This window comes from Bufo bufo, chromosome 6 (genome assembly GCF_905171765.1).
Source record: "Bufo bufo chromosome 6, aBufBuf1.1, whole genome shotgun sequence".
Taxonomy (NCBI): domain Eukaryota; kingdom Metazoa; phylum Chordata; class Amphibia; order Anura; family Bufonidae; genus Bufo; species Bufo bufo.
In genome coordinates, this window is record NC_053394.1 from 26133201 (window position 1) to 26155838 (window position 22638).

The 22638-nt window shown below is 44.9% G+C and overlaps 1 protein-coding gene across 1 annotated transcript in view; it reads right to left on the bottom strand.

The window, feature by feature from the left end:
• Nucleotides 1-22638, bottom strand: part of SCNN1A (sodium channel epithelial 1 subunit alpha) — a 118959-nt gene that overhangs the window by 32997 nt on the left and 63324 nt on the right. The window contains exons 7-9 of the mRNA XM_040435594.1: nucleotides 19075-19173; nucleotides 13053-13170; nucleotides 3738-3816 (exon numbers count right to left, since the gene is read on the bottom strand). Coding sequence (XP_040291528.1) covers nucleotides 3738-3816; nucleotides 13053-13170; nucleotides 19075-19173 — 296 coding nt within the window. The remainder of the gene's footprint in view (nucleotides 1-3737; nucleotides 3817-13052; nucleotides 13171-19074; nucleotides 19174-22638) is intronic.

Sequence of the window (22638 nt, forward strand, 5' to 3'; positions counted from 1 at the left end):
TACCAGACGACTGCTTTGACAATCCCCTCAGGAGTAGACCCAAGTCAAATGTCTTCAGTGGCACACTGGGTCCACACCTGCTGCCTTAGGGAACCATTATTAAAGTCATGTTTTTCTAATAAACCTATTTAATTTTCACTTATTTATGTGAGTATACTGATAAAACTACCGGAAACTCTTGAAACGTTCCAGTTTTCACATTGGTCGCAAAAGCAGTCATAACAGGTTGATATTTGCTGCTTTCTGTAGCTCCCTTGTCAGCTTTGCTGTGTATACTGGGACAAAATGTGCAGAGTCATGTCATCATCATTAGAAGTTAGAGAATTCAATGACAAGGGAGGATAGACTAACACTATACACCATGGACACAGTGCATGCAGTTACCGTGTTACTCCCTGGTCTCTGGGAGAAGGAGGGTGTTCTCCATCACTTCCTAGACCACTGACATGTCCCTGCCCCTCAGCTCCCATTCATTACAGCTGCCATAACATGTCTCCGCTCTCTTCTGCAGATTTAGATCTAATTAACTAAAATGACCTACATGAGACATTGCTTTGAAAATCACAGCTACTAGCACTTGCTCAGTTCCGTGCAGATTCAGAGGATGCTCAAATACTACATGAACACTAAGGGGGTCATTCATTATACTGAAATCCGCCTATATTTGGTGTATTTCAGGTGCAGATGGCGGCACAACGGTTAGGTCTAAAATTGTGGGCCTGTCTTATTTACCATTTTCTATGCCTGTTTCAGGTCTGAAAGCTAGGAAGCTGTCTTACATTTAGAAGCGGCAGTGGATTCGCCGAAGTTATGTAGAGGCCGGCACCTTTTCATAACTCCGGCGGATCCACTGCTACAGATAAGGGTCTAAAACGCCGGTCTTAATAAATGACCCCCTAACTTCCCAAAAAGAAGTCCAGAATTCTTTTAGGTTGCAGGGCACCGTTGCGACACCGCCGTCGTTTCCGTATGTTGAGACACTGGTGCTTCTCACTTCCTGAAGGTATTGCGTGTAAAATGGAGAAGTAACTTGGCTAACTTTCTAAATGAAGCCACCAAGGTAGGAAGGGCCGTCTTTAACGCGGGGCAAAAGGGGCAGCTGCCCCGGGCCCAGTTGCTCTTGGGGGCCCAAGGCAGCTGCCTCCTAAGCCCCGCTGGCCACTGCCCACAAATTATTTTTCGTCCCATAAAACACATTTTTTCCCCCCCAAAAGTGGGGGAAAAATGCCCCTGCATCTTATGGGGTGAATACTAATTAGCGCTTCAATTATGGAAGTGCTGATTAGTACCGGAGGACCAGGAAGCGGTGAAAGCTCTGTACTCGCCGCTTCCTGGTCCTCAGCTGTCGGCTGTGCAGTGGCTGCGCACAGTGTGACCTCACTGTACGCAGCCTTCACAGCCGACAGCTGAGGACCAGGAAGAAGAGGGAGAGCGCTGGTGGTGATGAGCGGCGGTGTCCAGAAGCAGGAGAGGTAAGTTGTTTATTTATTTTATTTGCGCTGATGGCTGGGGGACTGATACATGAGGCTGCGGGGCTGATACATTAGGCTGGGGGACTTATACATGAGGCTGGGGGGCTGATACATGAGGCTGGGGGGCTGATATATGGGGCGAAGGGCTGATATATGGGGCGAGGGGCTGATATACAGGCTGGGGGGCTGATACATGAGGCTGGGGGCTGATACATGAGGCTGGGGAGCTGATATATGAGGCTGGGGAGCTGATATATGAGGCTGGGGGACTGATACATGAGGCTGGGGGGGCTGATATATGAGGCTGGGGGGGCTGATACATGAGGCTGGGGGGCTGATACATGAGGCTGGGGGGCTGATACATGAGGCTGGGGGGGCTGATATATGAGGCTGGGGGGCTGATACATGAGGCTGGGGGGGCTGATATATGAGGCTGGGGGGCTGATACATGGCATTGGGGGGCTAATACATGAGGCTGGGGAGCTGATTTATGAGGCTGGGGGACTGATTTATGAGGCGGATGGGCTGATATACGAGGCTGGGGGCTGATATACGAGGCTGGGGGGGCTGATATGAGGCTGGGGGCTGATACATGAGGCTGGGGGGCTGATATGTGAGGCGGGGGGGCTGATATATGAGGCTGGGGGGGCTGATACATGAGGATGGGGGGGCTGATACATGAGGCTGGGGGGCTGATACATGAGGCTGGGGGGGCTGATACATGAGGCTGGGGGGCTGATACATGAGGCTGGGGGGCTGATACATGAGGCTGGGGGGGCTGATATATGAGGCTGGGAGGCTGATACATGAGGCTGGGGGGCTAATATATGAGGCTGGGGGGCTGATTTATGAGGCTAGGGGGCTGATTTATGAAGCTGGGGGGCTGATTTATGAGGTGCATGGGCTTATATACGAGGCTGGGGGCTGATATGAGGCTGGGGGCTGATACATGAGGCTGGGGGGCTGATATGTGAGGTGGGGGGCTGATATATGAGGCTGGGGGGCTGATACATGGCATTAGGGGGCTGATACATGAGGCTGGGGGCTGATATATGAGGCTGGGGGGCTGATACATGAGGCTGGGGGGCTGATGCATGAGGCTGGGGGGCTGATGCATGAGGCTGGGGGGCTGATGCATGAGGCTGGGGGGCTGATACATGAGGCTGAGGGGCTAATACATGGCATTGGGGGCTGATACATGAGGCTGGGGGGCTGATATATGAGGCTGGGGGGCTGATACATGAGACTGGGGGGCTGATACATGAGACTGGGGGGCTGATACATGAGGCTGGGGGGCTGATACATGAGGCTGAGGGGCTAATACATGAGGCTGGGGGTCTGATATATGGCATTGGGGGTCTGATATATGGCATTGGGGGGCTTATATGAGGTCTTATTCGGGTCTTATTTACATTTGGGGTCTGATTTGGGCTGTTAGCTGAAGTCTGATTAACATTGGGAGTCTGATTGGTGGTCTGACCTGAGGTGTAATGGAAAATATTTTTTTTCTTATTGTCCTCCTCTAACACCTAGGTGCATCTTATGAGCCAGTGCGTCTTATAGGGCGAGAAATATGGTACTTGCTTGCTCCTCCTCCCGACCTCCCCTGCCCTTTGCGTACGCCGCGCACCGTGACGTCACGCGGAAGCCCTGCAACGCTAGGGTGAGCTGAGCCCCGGTCTCCTTCCTGAACTGCAGAGCGGTGCCCACTTCCAGCCCTGACTCCAGCTGCCCAGAGCACTGATCCTGAGTCTGGTGGAGGCTTCAGACCTGTAAGTATTTACAGTAATTCACTATAAGCTATATTATATATATATTACTTGTTTGTTTTTTGTGTGTGTTTTGGTGGAGGGCTCGATTGCATGCTAGGGTGTGGAAAGGCGGGATCCAGGGGGCCAAGTAAATTCTTGCTAGGGTTCAATCAATATTAAAGACGGCCCTAGGTGCTGTATTGTGGGGCACGTCCCCTCCTGGAAACAAACACGTAATCGGTGGCCCAGTTTGAGTTCTGCTCTGGCGCCGTTTCTTCTATATATTTCCCTGCTCAGGGCAGGTCTAAGGGGGCAGTACATGACATAGAAATACAGAGCTAAAGGCAGCAGTTGCACCTGGGTCCTGGTGGTCCTGCTAGCTCTGATGACCCTACTGGCCCACAAGCCACATGAGGCCCTTCAAATTACCGTACGCCACTGAAAACAACTACGGTCCTTGTACAGAACACCAGTACTCATTAGCTCCACTCACATCGGGGATAGTACCACTTACTGGCATGGTTTCCGGCACTTGGTAAAGCATCCCAGCTCATCAGAACTGAATTCTTTATCCAGTTTGTAGTAACAGTGACCTGTTGGGGCAGAAAATACATTTATATGTCAATAAAAATAATTTTAATAAAAGTGAAAATATTATAATTAGAGTTTAAGATATGTGGAAATCGGCACAGCTGAGCTGAACTGTAAGAGGCTCTTTGTGGCCCCCTGCTGGTAGTAAGCAGTACTGCGGTGTTTATGATCACTTACTCTCCTCCACATTGAAATTGGAACACCAAGAAGGAAAAGTCGTGGAGTTATGGAAATCACAGGATCGACGGACATGTTAATGATATGCAAATAATAAAAATTGGAAGCAAAATATTCAAAACATCTTGATTTGTTCAGTATCAAGAATCAAGAATGAGAGCCACACGCAGAAATACATGCACTTACATGCTTCAGCATGCTATCAATAAGGTTATTAATGGTTGAGGAATGATCTGCCACATTGAATGTGCTTCAGCACGTAAATCATCAAGATCCACTGCTGGAGCTGTGTTTGAAATCGGTAAAAAGGCCATGGTGGCACGTTTAGGACACGCAGACTGCTCACAGTCACACGAGTAACATGTAGCCTGGTGTTGTCCTATTAAAAAATGTCTGCTAGGACACTTGGAGAAATGTCTGTACCACTGGTTCCACGACCAAATGAATGTAGTGCCGAGCTGTTAGTGTACCTGAAATGATGACTAGAGAGGTCTGTTTACTGTACGTCATGCTCCCCCACACCATAATCCAGGGAGTAGGACAGTTGTGACGTTCCTTTGTGAAGGCCTCTTCATGCCCACGCACGTGGTCTCCAGACCAATCTCCAGCCTGGTAGCCTGAGGTCAGTGGAACACCTGTAGTTGGAAGTCTGGCTTGTAGGCCAATGTCATGCAGATGTCTTCTGATGGTTTATGTAGACACTGTTTGCCGCCCTAGGCTTGGGATGTGACAATTTCATTTGCAGTACAGAATGGATAACTACACAGCATTCTTCTAATTAGAGGATTCGTCCGTGCAGATGTTCTCCTCTGTGACCTCTTGCTGTCACTCAAGTTCTTTGTTGTCCTCCCAACCACCAAGACACACAACATTGAACAGCGTTGATATCTTGGCCAAGGGGCGTAACGATCTGCCAGAGGGATAAACCAAGGTCTCTCAGTCCAGAGATTCTGTCCCTCTCAGTTTGTGACAAGTGGTGATAACTGGCACTTTGACACAATCATCCAACATGACTTGATCTGATTTTTGAGGTTTCATTCGGCTAAAAAACGTTGTTTTCAAGCTGGCTTTTACACTCTCCCACATGCCACAGATTGGAGCTAGGTGCTTTAAAATATGAAAAGCTGCAGATCTTAGCGACACCTGCTACTTCCTCCATTTGCTTAAAGGGTTTTTTCTTACTGATGGTCTGTCCTTTGGATAGCTCATCAGCATCTGATCGTCGGGGGTCCGACACTTAGGCCCCCCGCCGATCAGCTGTTTCAGAAGGCAGCTTGCAGTAGTGCAGCAGCCTTTTTGCCGCTTCCCACAGGCCAGTGACATCATGACTATGTTACGTGGCCTGCGGGAAGCAATTAGAAGGCCGGGCCGCTACCGCTGTCTTTTCAAACAGCTGATTGGCGGGGGTCTCGGGTGTCGGACCTCCACCGATCAGATACTGATGACCCATCCAGAGGATATATTATTAGTAAGGAAAAGGCGGAGAACCCCTTTAATCTTATGGCTTCTCCTTCTTGGTGTTGCAATTTCAATGTTGAGGAGTGCATTGTAACCCCGTCCCATTCTGCAAAGTAATAGTTCATTCTGGTGAGAAGGTAGTTAATGATCGCTGACTGCTGGATCGGAGTTAACATTGATCCTGGCAGTTTAAACCCTTATATACTGGCAGCAGCACTGCCCCACCCCTGGCGATGTAATTTTGGTGTGCCGATGGCATCCTGGTGTCTGTGCCAGGATTGGAGATTACTCTGATTATAATGGTTTAGCTGCTTAGATGCTTCTGTCAATGCTGACAGCGGCATCTAATTTTCTAGAAAGAGAGAGGGGGCTCCATTATTCACCAAATCAGCACCCATGCAATGTGATGGTGAGGTGCCTAAGGTCGGCTTTAGCAGTAGCTAACCTGCTTGTTAATGGTTTCCAGGCAGCTGCATGAGTTTTGCCTCTCCAAAGAAGTGAAAAAAGCAAAAATGCAATAAAGAATCTCGCACAGGTGCTAAATTTTACGTTTGTTCATTATGGTGCCAATGTCAGTTAAAAATGGGGATTCACTTTAAAGGGAATGTGTCTTCAGAAAACCAAAAATTGTTTAATCCTTAGAGGACCCTGAGGGTTTCCATTTTTGCGTTTTCATTTCTCACTCCCAGCCTTCCCATAGTCCTAACCTTTTTGTTTTTCCATTCACATAGCCTTATAAGGACTTATTTTTTGTGGGACAGCTGTACTTTCTAATGGCGTCATTTACGGTTGCATACCATGTAGTGGGAAGCGGAAAACAAATTCCAAATGGGGAAGAATTTTGAAAAAACGCAATTCTGACATATTTTTTTTTTTTTTAAACTGTATACTATGCGGTAAAATTGACCTGTTATCTTCATTCTCCAGGTCAGTATGGTTACAACAATACCACACTTGTATAATTTTTCTTGCGTTTTAATACAGATTTTTTTTTTAAACCTTTAAGAAAAAAAAATGTATCACCATATTCTGACCCCTATAACTTTTTTTGTAGTTATGTGTACGGGGCTCTGTGAGGGCTCATTTTTTGCGGGGCGATCTGTACTTTTCAGTGATACCAATTTGAAGTGTGCGTGACTTTTTGATCACTTTTTATTAAAAAAATATTGGGGAATAGAAGTGACAAAATGGCAAATTGGCTGTTTTTTTTTTTTTCCTGTGACGCCATTTGCCGTTTGCCATTAATATTGTTATATTTTAATTGTATGGGCATTTCTGCCAGCGGCGATGCCCATGATGTTTATTTTTTTATTGGTTAAGTATTTTTATTTTAAGGAAAGGGGGGAGTGATTTTAGATTTTTTTATTTTATTCATGTGTAAAACTTTTCTTTTTTTTTTTTTTTTTACTTTTTTTTAACCACTTCAGCCCCCCTAGCTTAAACTCCCTTACACTTTTTACACTTCTGACCTACCCTACTTTCACCGTTTATTGCTCGGTCATGCAACTTACCACCCAAATGAATTTTAGGGCTCTTTCACACCTGCGTTATTGTCTTCCGGCATAGAGTTCCGTCGTCGGGGCTCTATGCCGGAAGAATACTGATCAGGATTATCCTAATGCATTCTGAATGGAGAGTAATCCGTTCAGGATGCATCAGGATGTCTTCAGTTCCGGTACGGAACGTTTTTTGGCCGGAGAAAATACCGCAGCATGCTGCGCTTTTTGCTCCGGCCAAAAATCCTGAAGACTTGCCGCAAGGCCGGATCCGGAATTAATGCCCATTGAAAGGCATTGATCCGGACCCGGCCTTAAGCTAAACGTCGTTTCGGCGCATTGCCGGAGCCGACATTTAGCTTTTTCAGAGTGGTTACCATGGCTTCCGGGACGCTAAAGTCCTGACAGCCATGGTAAGTGTAGCGGGGAACGGGGGAGCAGCATACTTACCGTACGTGCGGCTCCCCGGGCGCTCCAGAGTGACGTCAGGGCGCCCCAAGCGCATGGATCACGTGATCACATGGATCACGTCATCCATGCGCATGGGGCGCTCTGACGTCATTCTGGAGCGCCCCGGGAGCCGCACGGACTGTAAGTATACCGCTCCCCGCTCCTACTATGGCAACCAGGACTTTAATAGCGTCCTGGGTGCCATAGTAACACTGAACGCATTTTGAAGACGGCTCCGTCTTCAAATGCTTTCAGTACACTTGCGTTGTTACGGATCCGGCAGGCACCTCCGGCAACGGAAGTGCATGCCGGATCCCAACAACGCAAGTGTGAAAGAGGCCTTACCTCCTTTTCTTCTCACTAATAGAGCTTTCATTTGGTGGTATTTCATTGCTGCTGACATTTTAACTTTTTTTGTTATTAATCGAAATTTAACGATTTTTTTGCAAAAAAATGACATTTTTCACTTTCAGTTGTAAAATTTTGCAAAAAAAACGACATCCATATATAAATTTTTCTCTAAATTTATTGTTCTACATGTCTTTGATAAAAAAAAATGTTTGGGTAAAAAAAAAATGGTTTGGGTAAAAGTTATAGCGTTTACAAACTATGGTACAAAAATGTGAATTTCCGCTTTTTGAAGCAGCTCTGACTTTCTGAGCACCTGTCATGTTTCCTGAGGTTCTACAATGGCCAGACAGTACAAACACCCCACAAATGACCCCATTTCGGAAAGTAGACACCCTAAGATATTCGCTGATGGGCATAGTGAGTTCATAGAACTTTTTATTTTTTGTCACAAGTTAGCGGAAAATGATGATTTTTTTTATTTTATTTTTTTTCTTACAAAGTCTCATATTCCACTAACTTGTGACAAAAAAGAAAAACTTCTATGAACTCACTATGCCCATCAGCGAATACCTTGGGGTGTCTTCTTTCCAAAATGGTGTCACTTGTGGGGTAGTTATACTGCCCTGGCATTCTAGGGGCCCTAATGTGTGGTAAGTAGTTTGAAATCAAAATCTGTCAAAAATGGCCGGTGAAATCCGAAAGGTGCTCTTTGGAATGTGGGCCCCTTTGCCCACCTAGGCTGCAAAAAAGTGTCACACATGTGGTATCTCCGTACTCAGGAGAAGTTGGGCAATGTGTTTTGGGGTGTCATTTTACATATACCCATGCTGGGTGAGATAAATATCTTGGTCAAATGCCAACTTTGTATAAAAAAATGGGAAAAGTTGTCTTTTGCCAAGATATTTATCTCACCCAGCATGGGTATATGTAAAATGACACCCCAAAACACATTGCCCAACTTCTCCTGAGTACGGAGATACCACATGTGTGACACTTTTTTGCAGCCTAGGTGGGCAAAGGGGCCCACATTCCAAAGAGCACCTTTCGGATTTCACCGGCCATTTTTTACAGATTTTGATTTCAAACTACTTACCACACATTAGGGCCCCTAGAATGCCAGGGCAGTATAACTACCCCACAAGTGACCCCATTTTGGAAAGAAGACACCCCAAGATATTCCATGAGGGGTATGGCGAGTTCCTAGATTTTTTTATTTTTTGTCACAAGTTAGCGGAAAATGATGATTTTTTTTTTCTTACAAAGTCTCATATTCAACTAACTTGTGACAAAAAATAAAAACTTCCATGAACTCACTATGCCCATCAGCGAATACCTTGGGGTGTCTTCTTTCCAAAATGGGGTCACTTGTGGGGTAGTTATACTGCCCTGGGATTCTAGGGGCCCAAATGTGTGGTAAGTAGTTTGAAATCAAAATCTGTAAAAAATGGCCGGTGAAATCCGAAAGGTGCTCTTTGGAATGTGGGCCCCTTTGCCCACCTAGGCTGCAAAAAAGTGTCACACATGTGGTATCTCCGTACTCAGGAGAAGTTGGGAAATGTGTTTTTGGGTGTCATTTTACATATACCCATGCTGGGTGAGATAAATATCTCGGCAAAAGACAACTTTTCCCATTTTTTATACAAAGTTGGCATTTGACTAAGATATTTATCTCACCCAGCATGGGTATATGTAAAATGACACCCCAAAACACATTGCCCAACTTCTCCTGAGTACGGCGATACCAGATGTGTGACACTTTTTTGCAGCCTAGATGCGCAAAGGGGCCCACATTCCTTTTATGAGGGCATTTTTAGACATTTGGATCCCAGACTTCTTCTCACGCTTTAGGGCCCCTAAAATGCCAGGGCAGTATAAATACCCCACATGTGACCCCATTTTGGAAAGAAGACACCCCAAGGTATTCAATGAGGGTCATGGCGAGTTCATAGAATTTTTTTTTTTTGGCACAAGTTAGCGGAAATTGATTATTTTTTTTTTTCTCACAAAGTCTCCCTTTCCGCTAACTTGGGACAAAAATTTCAATCTTTCATGGACTCAATATGCCCCTCAGCGAATACCTTGGGGTGTCTTCTTTCCGAAATGGGGTCACATGTGGGGTATTTATACTGCCCTGGCATTCTAGGGGCCCTAAAGCGTAAGAAGAAGTCTGGAATATAAATGTCTAAAAAATTTTACGCATTTGGATTCCGTGAGGGGTATGGTGAGTTCATGTGAGATTTTATTTTTTGACACAAGTTAGTGGAATATGAGACTTTGTAAGAAAAATGTTTTTTTTTTCGCTAACTTGGGCCAAAAAAATGTCTGAATGGAGCCTTACAGGGGGGTGATCAATGACAGGGGGGGTGATCAATGACAGGGGGGTGATCAGGGAGTCTATATGGGGTGATCACCCCCCTGTCATTGATCACCCCCCTGTCATTGATCACCCCCCTATAAGGCTCCATTCAGATGTCCGTATGTGTTTTGCGGATCCGATCCATGTATCCGTGGATCCGTAAAAAACATACGGACATCTGAATGCAGCCTTACAGGGGGGTGATCAATGACAGGGGGGTGATCAATGACAGGGGGGTGATCAGGGAGTCTATATGGGCTGATCACCCCCCTGTCATTGATCACCCCCCTGTCAGGCTCCATTCAGATGTCCGTATGTGTTTTGCGGATTCGATCCGTGGATCCGTAAAAAACATTCGGACATCTGAATGCAGCCTGACAGGGGGGTGATCAATGACAGGGGGGTGATCAATGATAGGGGGGTGATCAGGGAGTCTATATGGGGTGATCACCCCCCTGTCATTGATCACCCCCCTGTCAGGCTCCATTCAGATGTCCGTATGTGTTTTGCGGATCCGATCCATGTATCCGTAAAAAACATACGGACATCTGAATGCAGCCTTACAGGGGGGTGATCAATGACAGGGGGGTGATCAATGACAGGGGGGTGATCAGGGAGTCTATATGGGGTGATCACCCCCCTGTCATTGATCACCCCCCTATAAGGCTCCATTCAGATGTCCGTATGTGTTTTGCGGATCCAATCCATGTATCCGTGGATCCGTAAAAAAACATACGGACATCTGAATGCAGCCTTACAGGGGGGTGATCAATGACAGGGGGGTGATCAGGGAGTCTATATGGAGTGATCACCCCCCTGTAAGGCTCCATTCAGACGTCTGTATGTGTTTTGCGGATCCGATCCATGTATCCGTGGATCCGTAAAAAACATACGGACATCTGAATGCAGCCTTACAGGGGGGTGATCAATGACAGGGGGGTGATCAATGACAGGGGGGTGATCAGAGAGTCTATATGGGGTGATCACCCCCTGTCATTGATCACCCCCCTGTAAGGCTCCATTCAGACGTCCGTATGTGTTTTGCGGATCCGATCCATGTATCAGTGGATCCGTAAAAATCATACGGACGTCTGAATGGAGCCTTACAAGGGGGTGATCAATGACAGGGGGGTGATCAGGGAGTCTATATGGGGTGATCACCCACCTGTAAGGCTCCATTCAGACGTCTGTATGTGTTTTGCGGATCCGATCCATGTATCCGTGGATCCGTAAAAAACATACGGACATCTGAATGCAGCCTTACAGGGGGGTGATCAATGACAGGGGGGTGATCAATGACAGGGGGGTGATCAGGGAGTCTATATGGGGTGATCACCCCCGTCATTGATCATCCCCCTGTAAGGCTCCATTCAGACATCCGTATGTGTTTTGCGGATCCGATCCATGTATCAGTGGATCCGTAAAAATCATACGTATGTCTAAATGGAGCCTTACAGGGGGTGATCAATGACAGGGGGGTGATCAATGACAGGGGGATGATCAGGGAGTCTATATGGGGTGATCAGGGGTGATCAGGGGTGAATAAGGGGTTAATAAGTGACGGCGGGGGGGGGTGTAGTGTGGTGCTTGGTGCTACTTATTACTGAGCTACCTGTGTCCTCTGGTGGTCGATCCAAACAAAAGGGACCACCAGAGGACCAGGTAGCAGGTATATTAGACGCTGTTATCAAAACAGCGTCTAATATACCTGTTAGGGGTTAAAAAAATCACATCTCCAGCCTGCCAGCGAACGATCGCCGCTGGCAGGCTGGAGATCAACTCGCTTACCTTCCGATCCTGTGAACGCGCACGCCTGTGTGTGCGCGTTCACAGGAAATCTCGCGTCTCGCGAGGTGACGCATATATGCGTTACTCTGCGCAGGGCTGCCACCTCCGGAACGCGAATCTGCGTTAGGCGGTCCGGAGGTGGTTAAGTCACCCTGGGTGACTATAACTGGCAATCATTAGATTGCCCATTGTGTTCATTGATGGCTATTTAGCTGTCATTGAACACTTAATTTTCAGTACAGCAATATAGTGCTTCCACCCAGTGGCCTGTATTGGTATATTCCTCTAATAGACTCTGAAGCCTGCTTGAGGCTTCGGTCTATTAGTGCAATGTAACAGGTTCCCCGATCTTAGCCGGGGAACGCTGTTACCGGAGCGGAAGAGCGCGGCTTCCGCTTCCGGACTGTTCTGATGCAGTGGTCACATTTGACCAGGGCATCTGAAAGGGAGAATGTATGCGATCAGCCTTATGGCTGATCGCATACATGTGCCGCGGGTCTCTGCTATTTAAAATAGCGGGTACCCGGCGGCTATGGCGCCGACTGCACGTGCGACGGGGGCCATGTTTAAAGACCGGACTTCCGCCGTACATGTACGGCAGAGGTCCTCAAGGGGTTAAATCACGTTTTTATGTTACAGATCACTTTACTGCAGTTACCTGCTTATCTGTTATTCTAATCCTGCCTGTAATGATATCACCTCTGTGTATAGATAAGACAGGATCTACCATGCACAGTAGGTGATTGTCAAAGCTTATCTCTTCTTCCCTTGTACAATGACCTCTGCACAGGTCACAGAGTCAATGAGGTCAGCTCCTGTCCATTGTGTCTATGGCCCATGGGGCTGCCGTAAAGCAATTTTCTCAATGCTTTAGGAATGCTGTTAAGAACAGATTAGGTAAGATGGCCGCCCCCATAATCATTTTCAGGAAATAGCATAAACAAATCTGCAATCAGAAAATGGCAGATAAAATTTTGGTGACAAGTTTTCTTTAAATCTTCCATTGTTTCATTCGTATATAAAAACATTCAAAACACACACAAAAAAAAAAATCTGATCACAGTTTGCATAATTGATTGCACAAAATCCTAAAAAGGGAAGTAGAGGAGTTTTGCAATTCCTTTTTTTGTTCTGTTTTTAGCATTGCGCGCCATGTTCTTACCCCAGCTCTTCTGCTTGTCGTAATCACAGTACTCTGCTCCATCAGGAAGGGGATAAAAGACGTAAGCACAACCGCAGCGCTCCACCATGATGGCCTGAAAGCAGGAACGTACACAGACCTAGAGAAGGCAGGGGCGAGAGGGGAAAGTAACCAGGAAAAAAGTTAAAAACTTAAAAAACTTACAAATTCAGTTTATGTAACTGTCTGGTCCGGTGCACATTGCTGCATTGTATTATAGAAGATGTACTGTAGCTTTATCTATATTCGATTACTGTACAGTGCTTGCTGTAAAACTACTCCTACTACAGTGCTCCACTGAAAAGTCTACTTTCTACTGACACTGATTCAGCAGGAAGTGACAATGAGAAATAAAGACAAAGGGAGAAAAAATAATAATTTTTTCAAACAGGCGAGTTTTCCGCGCGGGTGCAATGCATGAGGTGAACACATTGCACCCGCACTGAATCCGGACCCATTCATTTCTATGGGGCTGTGCACATGAGCGGTGATTTTCACGCATCACTTGTGCGTTGCGTGAAAATCGCAGCATACTCTATATTGTGAGTTTTTCACGCAACGCAGACCTCATAGAAGTGAATGGGGCTGCGTGAAAATCGCAAACATCCGCAAGCCTGGGAGGAAAAGTGATGGACCATGTGATGTCACCAAAGGTCCTTTTCCTCCCAGGTCATCAAAGAAGAAGAAAAAAGAGAAGCCGGTCTACTTGAACAAGTCGATGAGGTGAGTTAAATTATTTTTTTTAACCCCTCAATCCCTATTTTACTAAGCATTCTGTATTAATCTCTTAAGGACACAGGGCGTACAGGTAAACCCTGATGTCCTGGTACTTAAGGACACAGAGCGTACCTGTACACCCTGTGTATTTCCGATCACCGCCGTGCGGTGATCGGAACAAGGTGCCTGCTCAAATCATTGAGCAGGCACCTTGGGTCAATGCGCGGGGGGTTCATGTGACCCCCCCCGTGTCCTCGATCGCCGCAAACCGCAGGTCAATTCAGACCTGCGGTTTGTGGCTTTTACTGGAGGTTGCGGCGGCGGTCGGAGGTGCCATCGGGTCCCCGTGCGGCTGTAAGGGGGACCCGATGGCATGGAAGGCAGCGCGATGCCTTCCTTAGGCATCGGCGCTGCCTTCCGGTGATGAGCCTGTGAGATCCAGCCCCCTGGATCTTACAGGCCGGAAGCTGTATGAGTAATACACACTGTATTACTCATACAGCCAATGCATTCCAATACAGAAGTATTGGAATGCATTGTAAAGGGGATCAGACCCCAAAAGTTGGTCCCAAAGTGGGACAAAAAATAAAGTGAAAAAAAAAGTTGCAAAAATAAAGTTTCCCCCCCAAAAATTAAAAGTTTCAAGTAAAAAATAAAAATAAAACGTCATTTCCCCCAAATAAAGTTAAAAAAATTGGTAAAAAATAGGAAAAAAGTTGACATATTAGGGATCGCCGCGTCCGTATCGACTGTCTCTATAAACATATCACATGACATAACCCCTCAGATAAACACCGTAAAAAATAAAAAATAAAAACTGTGCTAAATAAACCATTTTTTTGTCACCTTACATCACACAAAGTACAACAGTAAGCGATCAAAAAGGCATATGCCCACCAAAATAGTACCAATCTGACCGTCACCTCATCCCGCAAAAAATAAGCCCCTAGCTAAGACAATCGCTCAAAAAATAAAAAAACTATAGCTCAGAATATGGAGACACTAAAACATAATTTTTTATGTTTTAAAAAAGCTGTTATTGTGTAAAACTTAAGTAAATAAAAAAAGTATACATTAGGTATCGCTGTGTCCGTAATAACCTGCTCTATAAAAATATCACATGACCTAACCCCTCAGGTGAACACCGTTGTCACCTTACATCACAAAAAGTGTAATAGCAAGCGATCAAAAAGTCATATGCACCCCAAAATAGTGCCAATCAAACCGTCATCTCATCCCGCAAAAATTGAGACCCTACCTAAGATAATCGCCCCAAAACTGAAAAAACTATGGCTCTCAAACTATGGAGACACTAAAACATGATATTTTTTTGTTTCAAAAGCTATATTATTGTGTAAAACTTACATAAATAAAAAAAAGTATACATATTAGGTATTGCCGCGTCCGTAATAATCTGCTCTATAAAAATATCACATGACCTAACCCCTCAGGTGAACACCGTAAAAAAATAAAAATAAAAACGGTGTAAAAAAAGCAATTTTTTGTCACCTTATATCACAAAAAAGGTAATAGCAAGCGATCAAAAAGTCATACGCACCCCAAAATAGTGCCAATCAAACCGTCATCTCATCCCGCAAAAATCATACCCTACCCAAGATAATCGCCCAAAAACTAAACCAACAAAACTGCCACCCTATCCCGTAGTTTCAAAAATGGGGTCACTTTTTTGGAGTTTCTACTCTAGGGATGCATCAGGGGGGCTTCATATGGAACATGGTGTCAAAAAACCAGTCCAGCAAAATCTGCCTTCCAAAAACCGTATGGCATTCCTTTCCTTCTGCGCCCTGCCGTGTGCCCATACAGCAGTTTACGACCCCTCATGTGGTGTTTCTGTAAACTACAGAATCAGGGCCATAAATATTGAGTTTAGTTTGGCTGTTAACCCTTACTTTGTAACTGGAAAAAAAATATAAAAATTTAAAATCTGCCAAAAAAGTGACATTTTGAAATTGTATCTCTATTTTCCATTAATTCTTGTGGAACAACTAAAGGGTTAACAAAGTTTGTACAATCAGTTTTGAATACCTTGAGGGGTGTAGTTTCTAGAATGGGGTCATTTTTGGGTGGTTTCTATTATGTAAGCCTCGCAAAGTGACTTCAGACCTGGACTGGTCCTTAAAAAGTGGGTTTTTGAAAATTTCAGAAAAATTTCAAGATTTGCTTGTAAACTTCTAAGCCTTGTAACATCCCCAAAAAAATTAAATATCATTCCCAAAATGATCCAAACATGAAGTAGACATATGGCGAATGTAAAGTAATAACTATTTTTGCAGGTATTACTATGTATTATAGAAGTAGAGAAATTGAAACTTTTTGTTACATTTATTATTTTTTTTAAAAATAAAATGTATTATTTTTTACTCCATTTTACCAGTGTCATGAAGTACAATATGTGACGAAAAAACAATCTCAGAATGGCCTGGATAAGTCAAAGCGTTTTAAAGTTATAAGCACATAAAGTGACACTGGTCAGATTTGCAAAAAATGGCCTAGTCCTTAAGGTGAATATGAGCCCGGTCCTTAAGGGGTTAAGAATGCTATTATTTTCCCTTATAACTATGTTATGAGGGAAAATATTAAAATCTACACAACACTTAACCCAAACCCGAACTTCTGTGAAGAAGTCCGGGTTCGGGTCTGGGTACCAAACATGCCGATTTTTCTCACACGCGTGCAAAACGCATTAAAACGCATTTTCCCGCGACGCATCCGCATCCTATCCGGCCCTCACGCTCGACGCCCGTGTGAAAGAGGCCTAACAGGAATCCTATAAGGTCATGTCATTGATGGACATCCATGGGTCATTGGCTGGCAGTAACCAAGGGCATATGAGGGGATAAACTGGCACTATCAAGCCATTAGGATAGGAGCCTGGCCATCCATCCGTCCTGCGGTGATCACAGGGGCAGAGCTCCTGTGCCCATGAGATCACTGTGACCTACATGTACACAAGGCTTTCCATGGCGTACAGTGCATGTATGTCATTCTGTGCCATGGAAGCTGCGATGAAGACGTAGACTAGCAGTTTGTAGTCCACATGTGGCTTGTATAGAAGAGCACGTATGTAGATGTGAAAGTGCAGATGGATGGAGCGGTCACTGTGAATGCAGAAGTTTGTAAACGCAGTGGAAACCCTGAAAAGTGAACCTAAAGCCAGAAAGGGGAACAATGTACATGGGAAAGTGCGCTTTTTATATAATCCGCAGAGTAACGTGTACATATAACGTATACACATCGCATATACCGTAGCATGAGACACCAGGTACAGTGATGCCACAATTTCCGTAGGTTTTTCTAAATTCCTAATATACTTGTGTTTACATTCCTAGCGATTTTCAAGATCTCTGCTTGCTGTTGCACTCTGTTTAGATCCAGAGGCTAAAAGGCTGAATATACTTTCATACTTCTCACAGCCTGGGGAGATGGGGGAGGCCCACACTGAACTTGTTCTTATTTTCTCCTAGTGAGAACATTGCATTTCCACGCAGTTGTCACTAGAGGGAGCTCAATGCAAAGAGATTCTTACAGCTCCCATGGTAGTTGTATTAATTTCTATTCGCTGAGCTCCCCCTAGTGGTGGCTGCAGGCAGCCAGCTTTGTAATAGAAGAGAAGCAGGAGATTTATCAATGTGTTTTTGCCATTTTTCTGCAGTAAATACATTGAGAAATATGGTGTTCAGAATGAGCGTCATAGATTTGAAGCATCTGTTTTCAAACATAAAAGTCAGATAAAGTGGGTGAGGCCAAAGGCAACCTTTTTTTTATTACAATTTGTATCTAATTAAAATTTCGTCCACTTGATAAAAAAAACAACTAACATAAATTCGACAGAAATCTGGGGCTTTCGGTATGTTCTGCATTGCCTGTGAGTGATTGACGCACGCATACTGGGAAACTAGGTGTAGGGGGGCTATAGGACCCTATGGGATCAGTGTACGCCCCTGCCTGGACTGATACATTGTATATCAAAGGGTCAGGACAAGAGAACCGAGAATGGCGGCTGATGGCTCACATAGGATTGTCTAGAACCCTCAGTGAGCAGCAGGGGCATAGCTAGGGGGCATGCTCCAGGTGATGAACGCCAGGGGGCACCAACAAGCAATTCTTTGTTGGCCAGATGTCTACTGGACATAGGGATAGTAAAAATTAATCTTTGCCCCTGGTGTACCCACATACATAAATGTATTTGCTCTATTTGTTTCAATGTATCTGCAGCCCAGGTTCCCCGAGCATTGTCTAGACTGGATACAATTGTATCAGAGAGCAGGGATAGTATCTACAGGTGTCCTGCCTCTGAATGCAAAGAAGAGCGTCATTATTTACTGACAGCAAGCAGATATCTCGTTAACTTATTTTTACGGAGGGCCACATCAGCTTTATGGTTGCCTTCAAAGGGCTGTATGTAATTATCTGTGGTCACTAAAGAACAGACAATCTAATGGGGACTCTAGTAGGGACCAGAGCCATAAGGCAAGCCGGACATGCTGACACTTCTAGTACACATCACCTCCGGGACACGGCTGCTGCAAGATCCTTCCCAAAGGACAATTCAGTGAGGACTTGGCCCGGTTGGGTGCAGTCTCATGAGGCTTCTGCCTGAATTTAAGACGCTGCCAAGCCAATCACAGAGAGAGTATCTATAGAAGCCTTGCCAGAGTTGCTCCTCACCGGACGAGTCTTCACTAGATTGTCTGCTGGGAAGTGTCTTGCAGCGGCCATGTCTCGGAAATGAGGCGTTGCTACAAGTGTCAGCACATACTGCTTTCTTTATAGTGTCCGGACATCACGCGGGCCACATAAAATGAATTGGCGGGCTGGATTCGGCACATGGGCCTTGAGTTTGTCACATGTTGTAAATCAGGAAGAATTATAACAATACCTTTAAGCAGCTAATCATCTTAGTTTACATAAACCTCATCAATATCAGATTGGTGGAGGTCCAACCCCTGGCAGCCCTGCTGTTTGAAGAAGCCTTGGCACTCACCGGAGCTCAAAGCTTATTGCATAGCGGCTGTGCTTGGTATTGCAGTTGAGCCCCATTCACTTGAAGGGGACTGAGCTCTGACTAGGCCATGTGACCGATGAACATAGTGATGTCACATAGCCTAGAAAGAGGCCACAGCTCTCATGGACCGCAGTGGCCCCTTCATACAGCTGATGGAGTCTGAACCCCACCAATCTGATATTGATCACCTATGCTTAGGATAGGCCCTCAATATAAAAATCCCAGAGGGAAAATTGTAATACAGTTTCCAAATGTTATCACCTGCTGCGTGTATTCGCTGTTGAATAAGTTCTTCACATCGATGTCACTGCCATCTTCGGTGCAGTCGCTGTAGTCCCCGCCAAGACGACTTATTGTTTCCTGTTGTTGAGGGGGTAAATGAACACAGCCTTACGGAAGTGCTACGTTTACAATATGTATGATACATGGGAGTTAAAAAAGGATACAATGTAATGTTTAGTCCAGGAAGAAATCAGTGCAGAAAGAGCCCAGGGCTCCGAACATGATGGGACCGTCTCCTGAGCACTCGGGTCACAGTGGCCGGGGGATGAAAATACCAAAATCTCAGTCTTGCAACCTCCATGACCATGACTCTACCTGTATATATGTCTGCACTGCTCTCCTCATCAACTACATACAGTGGTGCTGTTAGCAGTTTTACGCACTCAAAACTCCTGACAGACTCCCATTAATATAAAATGATCTTAGGTTGGGTTTACACATATAGATTTTAGCCCCAAATCTGAAAAAGCTGTAATTAAATTACCGATGTGACTGTTGGAGCCTTTATATGCTGGAATATATAGCTTTGATCTTGACAATATTACCAGAAAATATATAGCAGCACTATATATCATAATGGAGCAGAGGGTGAGGGTTTCTCATCTGATGATTCCACTCTTTAAGTAGGTACACTCACTATGGGCAGGGTCGGCTTTAGGTGTAGATGAATCATAGGGTCATAGACTCCCAGTGCTCTGCCATCTGTAGAGCATGTATATCCAGATCACCATGTGCAGTCCAATCCCAGAAGTGCTGACGTTGTCTTTGGTGTCTGAGAAATAGTTACACCCATTTCCATAGATAATTAGAAGGTCAAACCTTACCACGCCTTACTAACTTTACTGCATGCTTAGGAAACCGTATTTACTGTTTTCTCTTTTTTTATTTCAGTTTTATGCAATTGATTGCATTGAATTCATCTTTTCAATATTAACTGTTGCCACTAGAGGGCTCTGTAGCACCATACTTTAGGGGAAGGTAATATAAACTAGTGCTGTCAGGTGAGGAAGTGTGTGGCTGAATCCACATGGTAGGCAGGAGATCATGTTACCAAGTTGCCACTAGAGGGCTCTGTAGCACCATACTTTAGGGGAAGGTAATATAAACTAGTGCTGTCAGGTGAGGAGGTGTGTGGCTGAATCCACATGGTAGGCAGGAGATCATGTTACCAAGTTGCCACTAGATGGCTCTGTAGCACCATATTTTAGGGGAAGGTAATATAAAGTAGTGCTGTCAGGTGAGGAAGTGTGTGGCTGAATCCACATGGTAGGCAGGAGATCATGTTACCAAGTTGCCACTAGAGGGCTCTGTAGCACCATACTTTAGGGGAAGGTAATATAAAGTAGTGCTGTCAGGTGAGGAAGTGTGTGGCTGAATCCACATGGTAGGCAGGAGATCATGTTACAGAGTTGCCACTAGATGGCTCTGTAGCACCATACTTTAGGGGGAAGGTAATATAAAGTGCTACTGTCAGGTGAGGAAGTGTGTGGCTGAATCCACATGGTAGGCAGGAGATCATGTTACCGAGTAAAGCAGTGAGCTAGACCAGAGCCATGGAATGGTTCCCAAAGACAAAGCTGACAAAGGGGGCACCTCAGCAGATAAATGAGCTTTTAATTGAACCTCTGTGAGACATGCCCGTGGTGGCTGAGAGATTGTTGAACAGGAGTCAACAACCCATGTTGATAGTACTAGTATATGAGATGGACTTTAAGGGGTGGACTGACCCCTTTAAATATTATGGTTCCTTTTCATTGGAACTGCTTTGTTAATGGGGTTTTCCTATTGTTTTATACGGATGACCTATACTAGGATAGGCCATCAGTATTTTATCCAAGGGTGCCTGACTTCTGGCACCCTGCACCCCCCCTGATTTGAGGAGGATTGGGTGCTCAGGTGCAGCTTACCAAGTGGCCCGAACCAACTTCTCTGCTGGTAGTGGGCCTGGGCGTCGACATTCCATGCACTCTCCCTGCAGACTGTGACCTGTTTACCAGTTAAGGTGTGCTATCCTGATTGTCTGCCTTTGTACTGTACCTCTGCCCATTTACCGACTCTGATTCTCCACTGCTAGCCCTGACAGTGTTCTGCCTCGCTGTCTGTGTGTTGTAATTATTGGTGGTGGTGGAGTGCACCATTACCTAACTTGGCATAATTAGCAGATGAATGTATACAATGATAGGGGGCACTCAACTACCTGGTACCAGATGGACAAACAGTATGAGCAGTAGTGGATTTATTCAAATAACTGGAATAAAATGGAATAAATATTCCACTTCATCAAACAATGTATATTATAAAAACATTAAATCACACATAATGGCGCCATAAAAATAATGATAGTAAAATACATATAAAATTGTAAAAGTCACTGGATGCTCCTGGTATTGGGGTATGTCAGGAGGCTGATCGTCGGAGCTCTAAGTCTCTTGTTTGGGATAAATGAATTTGTATAGGTCCGCAATACCGTAACCCAAAAACTCCAGGTATAAGATATTCAGCCTCCGAAACCTCCCCCTTTGATCACGTGGATACACTCTGATCACGTGACCAGGGATCACGTGGAACAAGGCCGAAGGTCCATGATACCCACTTTGGCGTCCGACTGCATGCAGACCTGATCTTCCAAGTGAGACTGAATCGGACCACACGCCTTCTGGAGGGGTGAAGCACAAAGCAATCTGCGTATATGTACCCAGGCTTATGCCCTATTCAGATACTGACTGCTTATCACAGTTCATGCCTGTAATGGAGCAATGAGATATGGGAAGCAGGCTGCAGCAACCCCCGTCTGATATTAGCATCACCTCACATTACAGTTGGTAGCGTTACCTGGATATCTTATACCTGGAGTTTTATGGTTACGGTATTGCGGACCTATACAAATTCATTTATCCCAAACAAGAGACTTAGCGCTCCGACGATCAGCCTCCTGACATACCATAATACCAGGAGCATCCAGTGACTTTTACCATTTTATATGTATTTTACTATCATTATTTTTATGGCGCCATTATGTGTGATTTAATGTTTTTATAATATATATTGTTTGATGAAGTGGAATATTTATTCCATTTTATTCCTGTTATTTGAATAAATCCACCACCGCTCATACTGTTTGTCCATCTGGCACCAGGTAGTTGAGAGCCCCCTATCATTGTATACATTCCTTTTGTTCTCTCTGCGACCAGGGGTAGGTCGCAAGGGTTGTGCACCGCATCCAGTTGATGCGAGAGGTTGGAGCCACTGTAACATTTGGATTTTTCTTGATAATTAGCAGATGGACTCCAATCAAGGTGTAGAAACACTTCAAAGATGATCAAGAGAAATGGTAGGCCCCAGAGCTAAATTTCAAGTACCTAGGAAAGGGTCTAAATACTTAATAAATTAGCAAAAAATTTCAGAAATTCTGTTTTCATTTTCTCATTATGAGGGATTATGTGCAGAATGATGGGGGAAACTTTATTTATTTATTATTTTATTTTATAACAAAATACACATAACAAAATTTTAAAAAAGTGAAAGGGTCTGAAGACTTTCCAA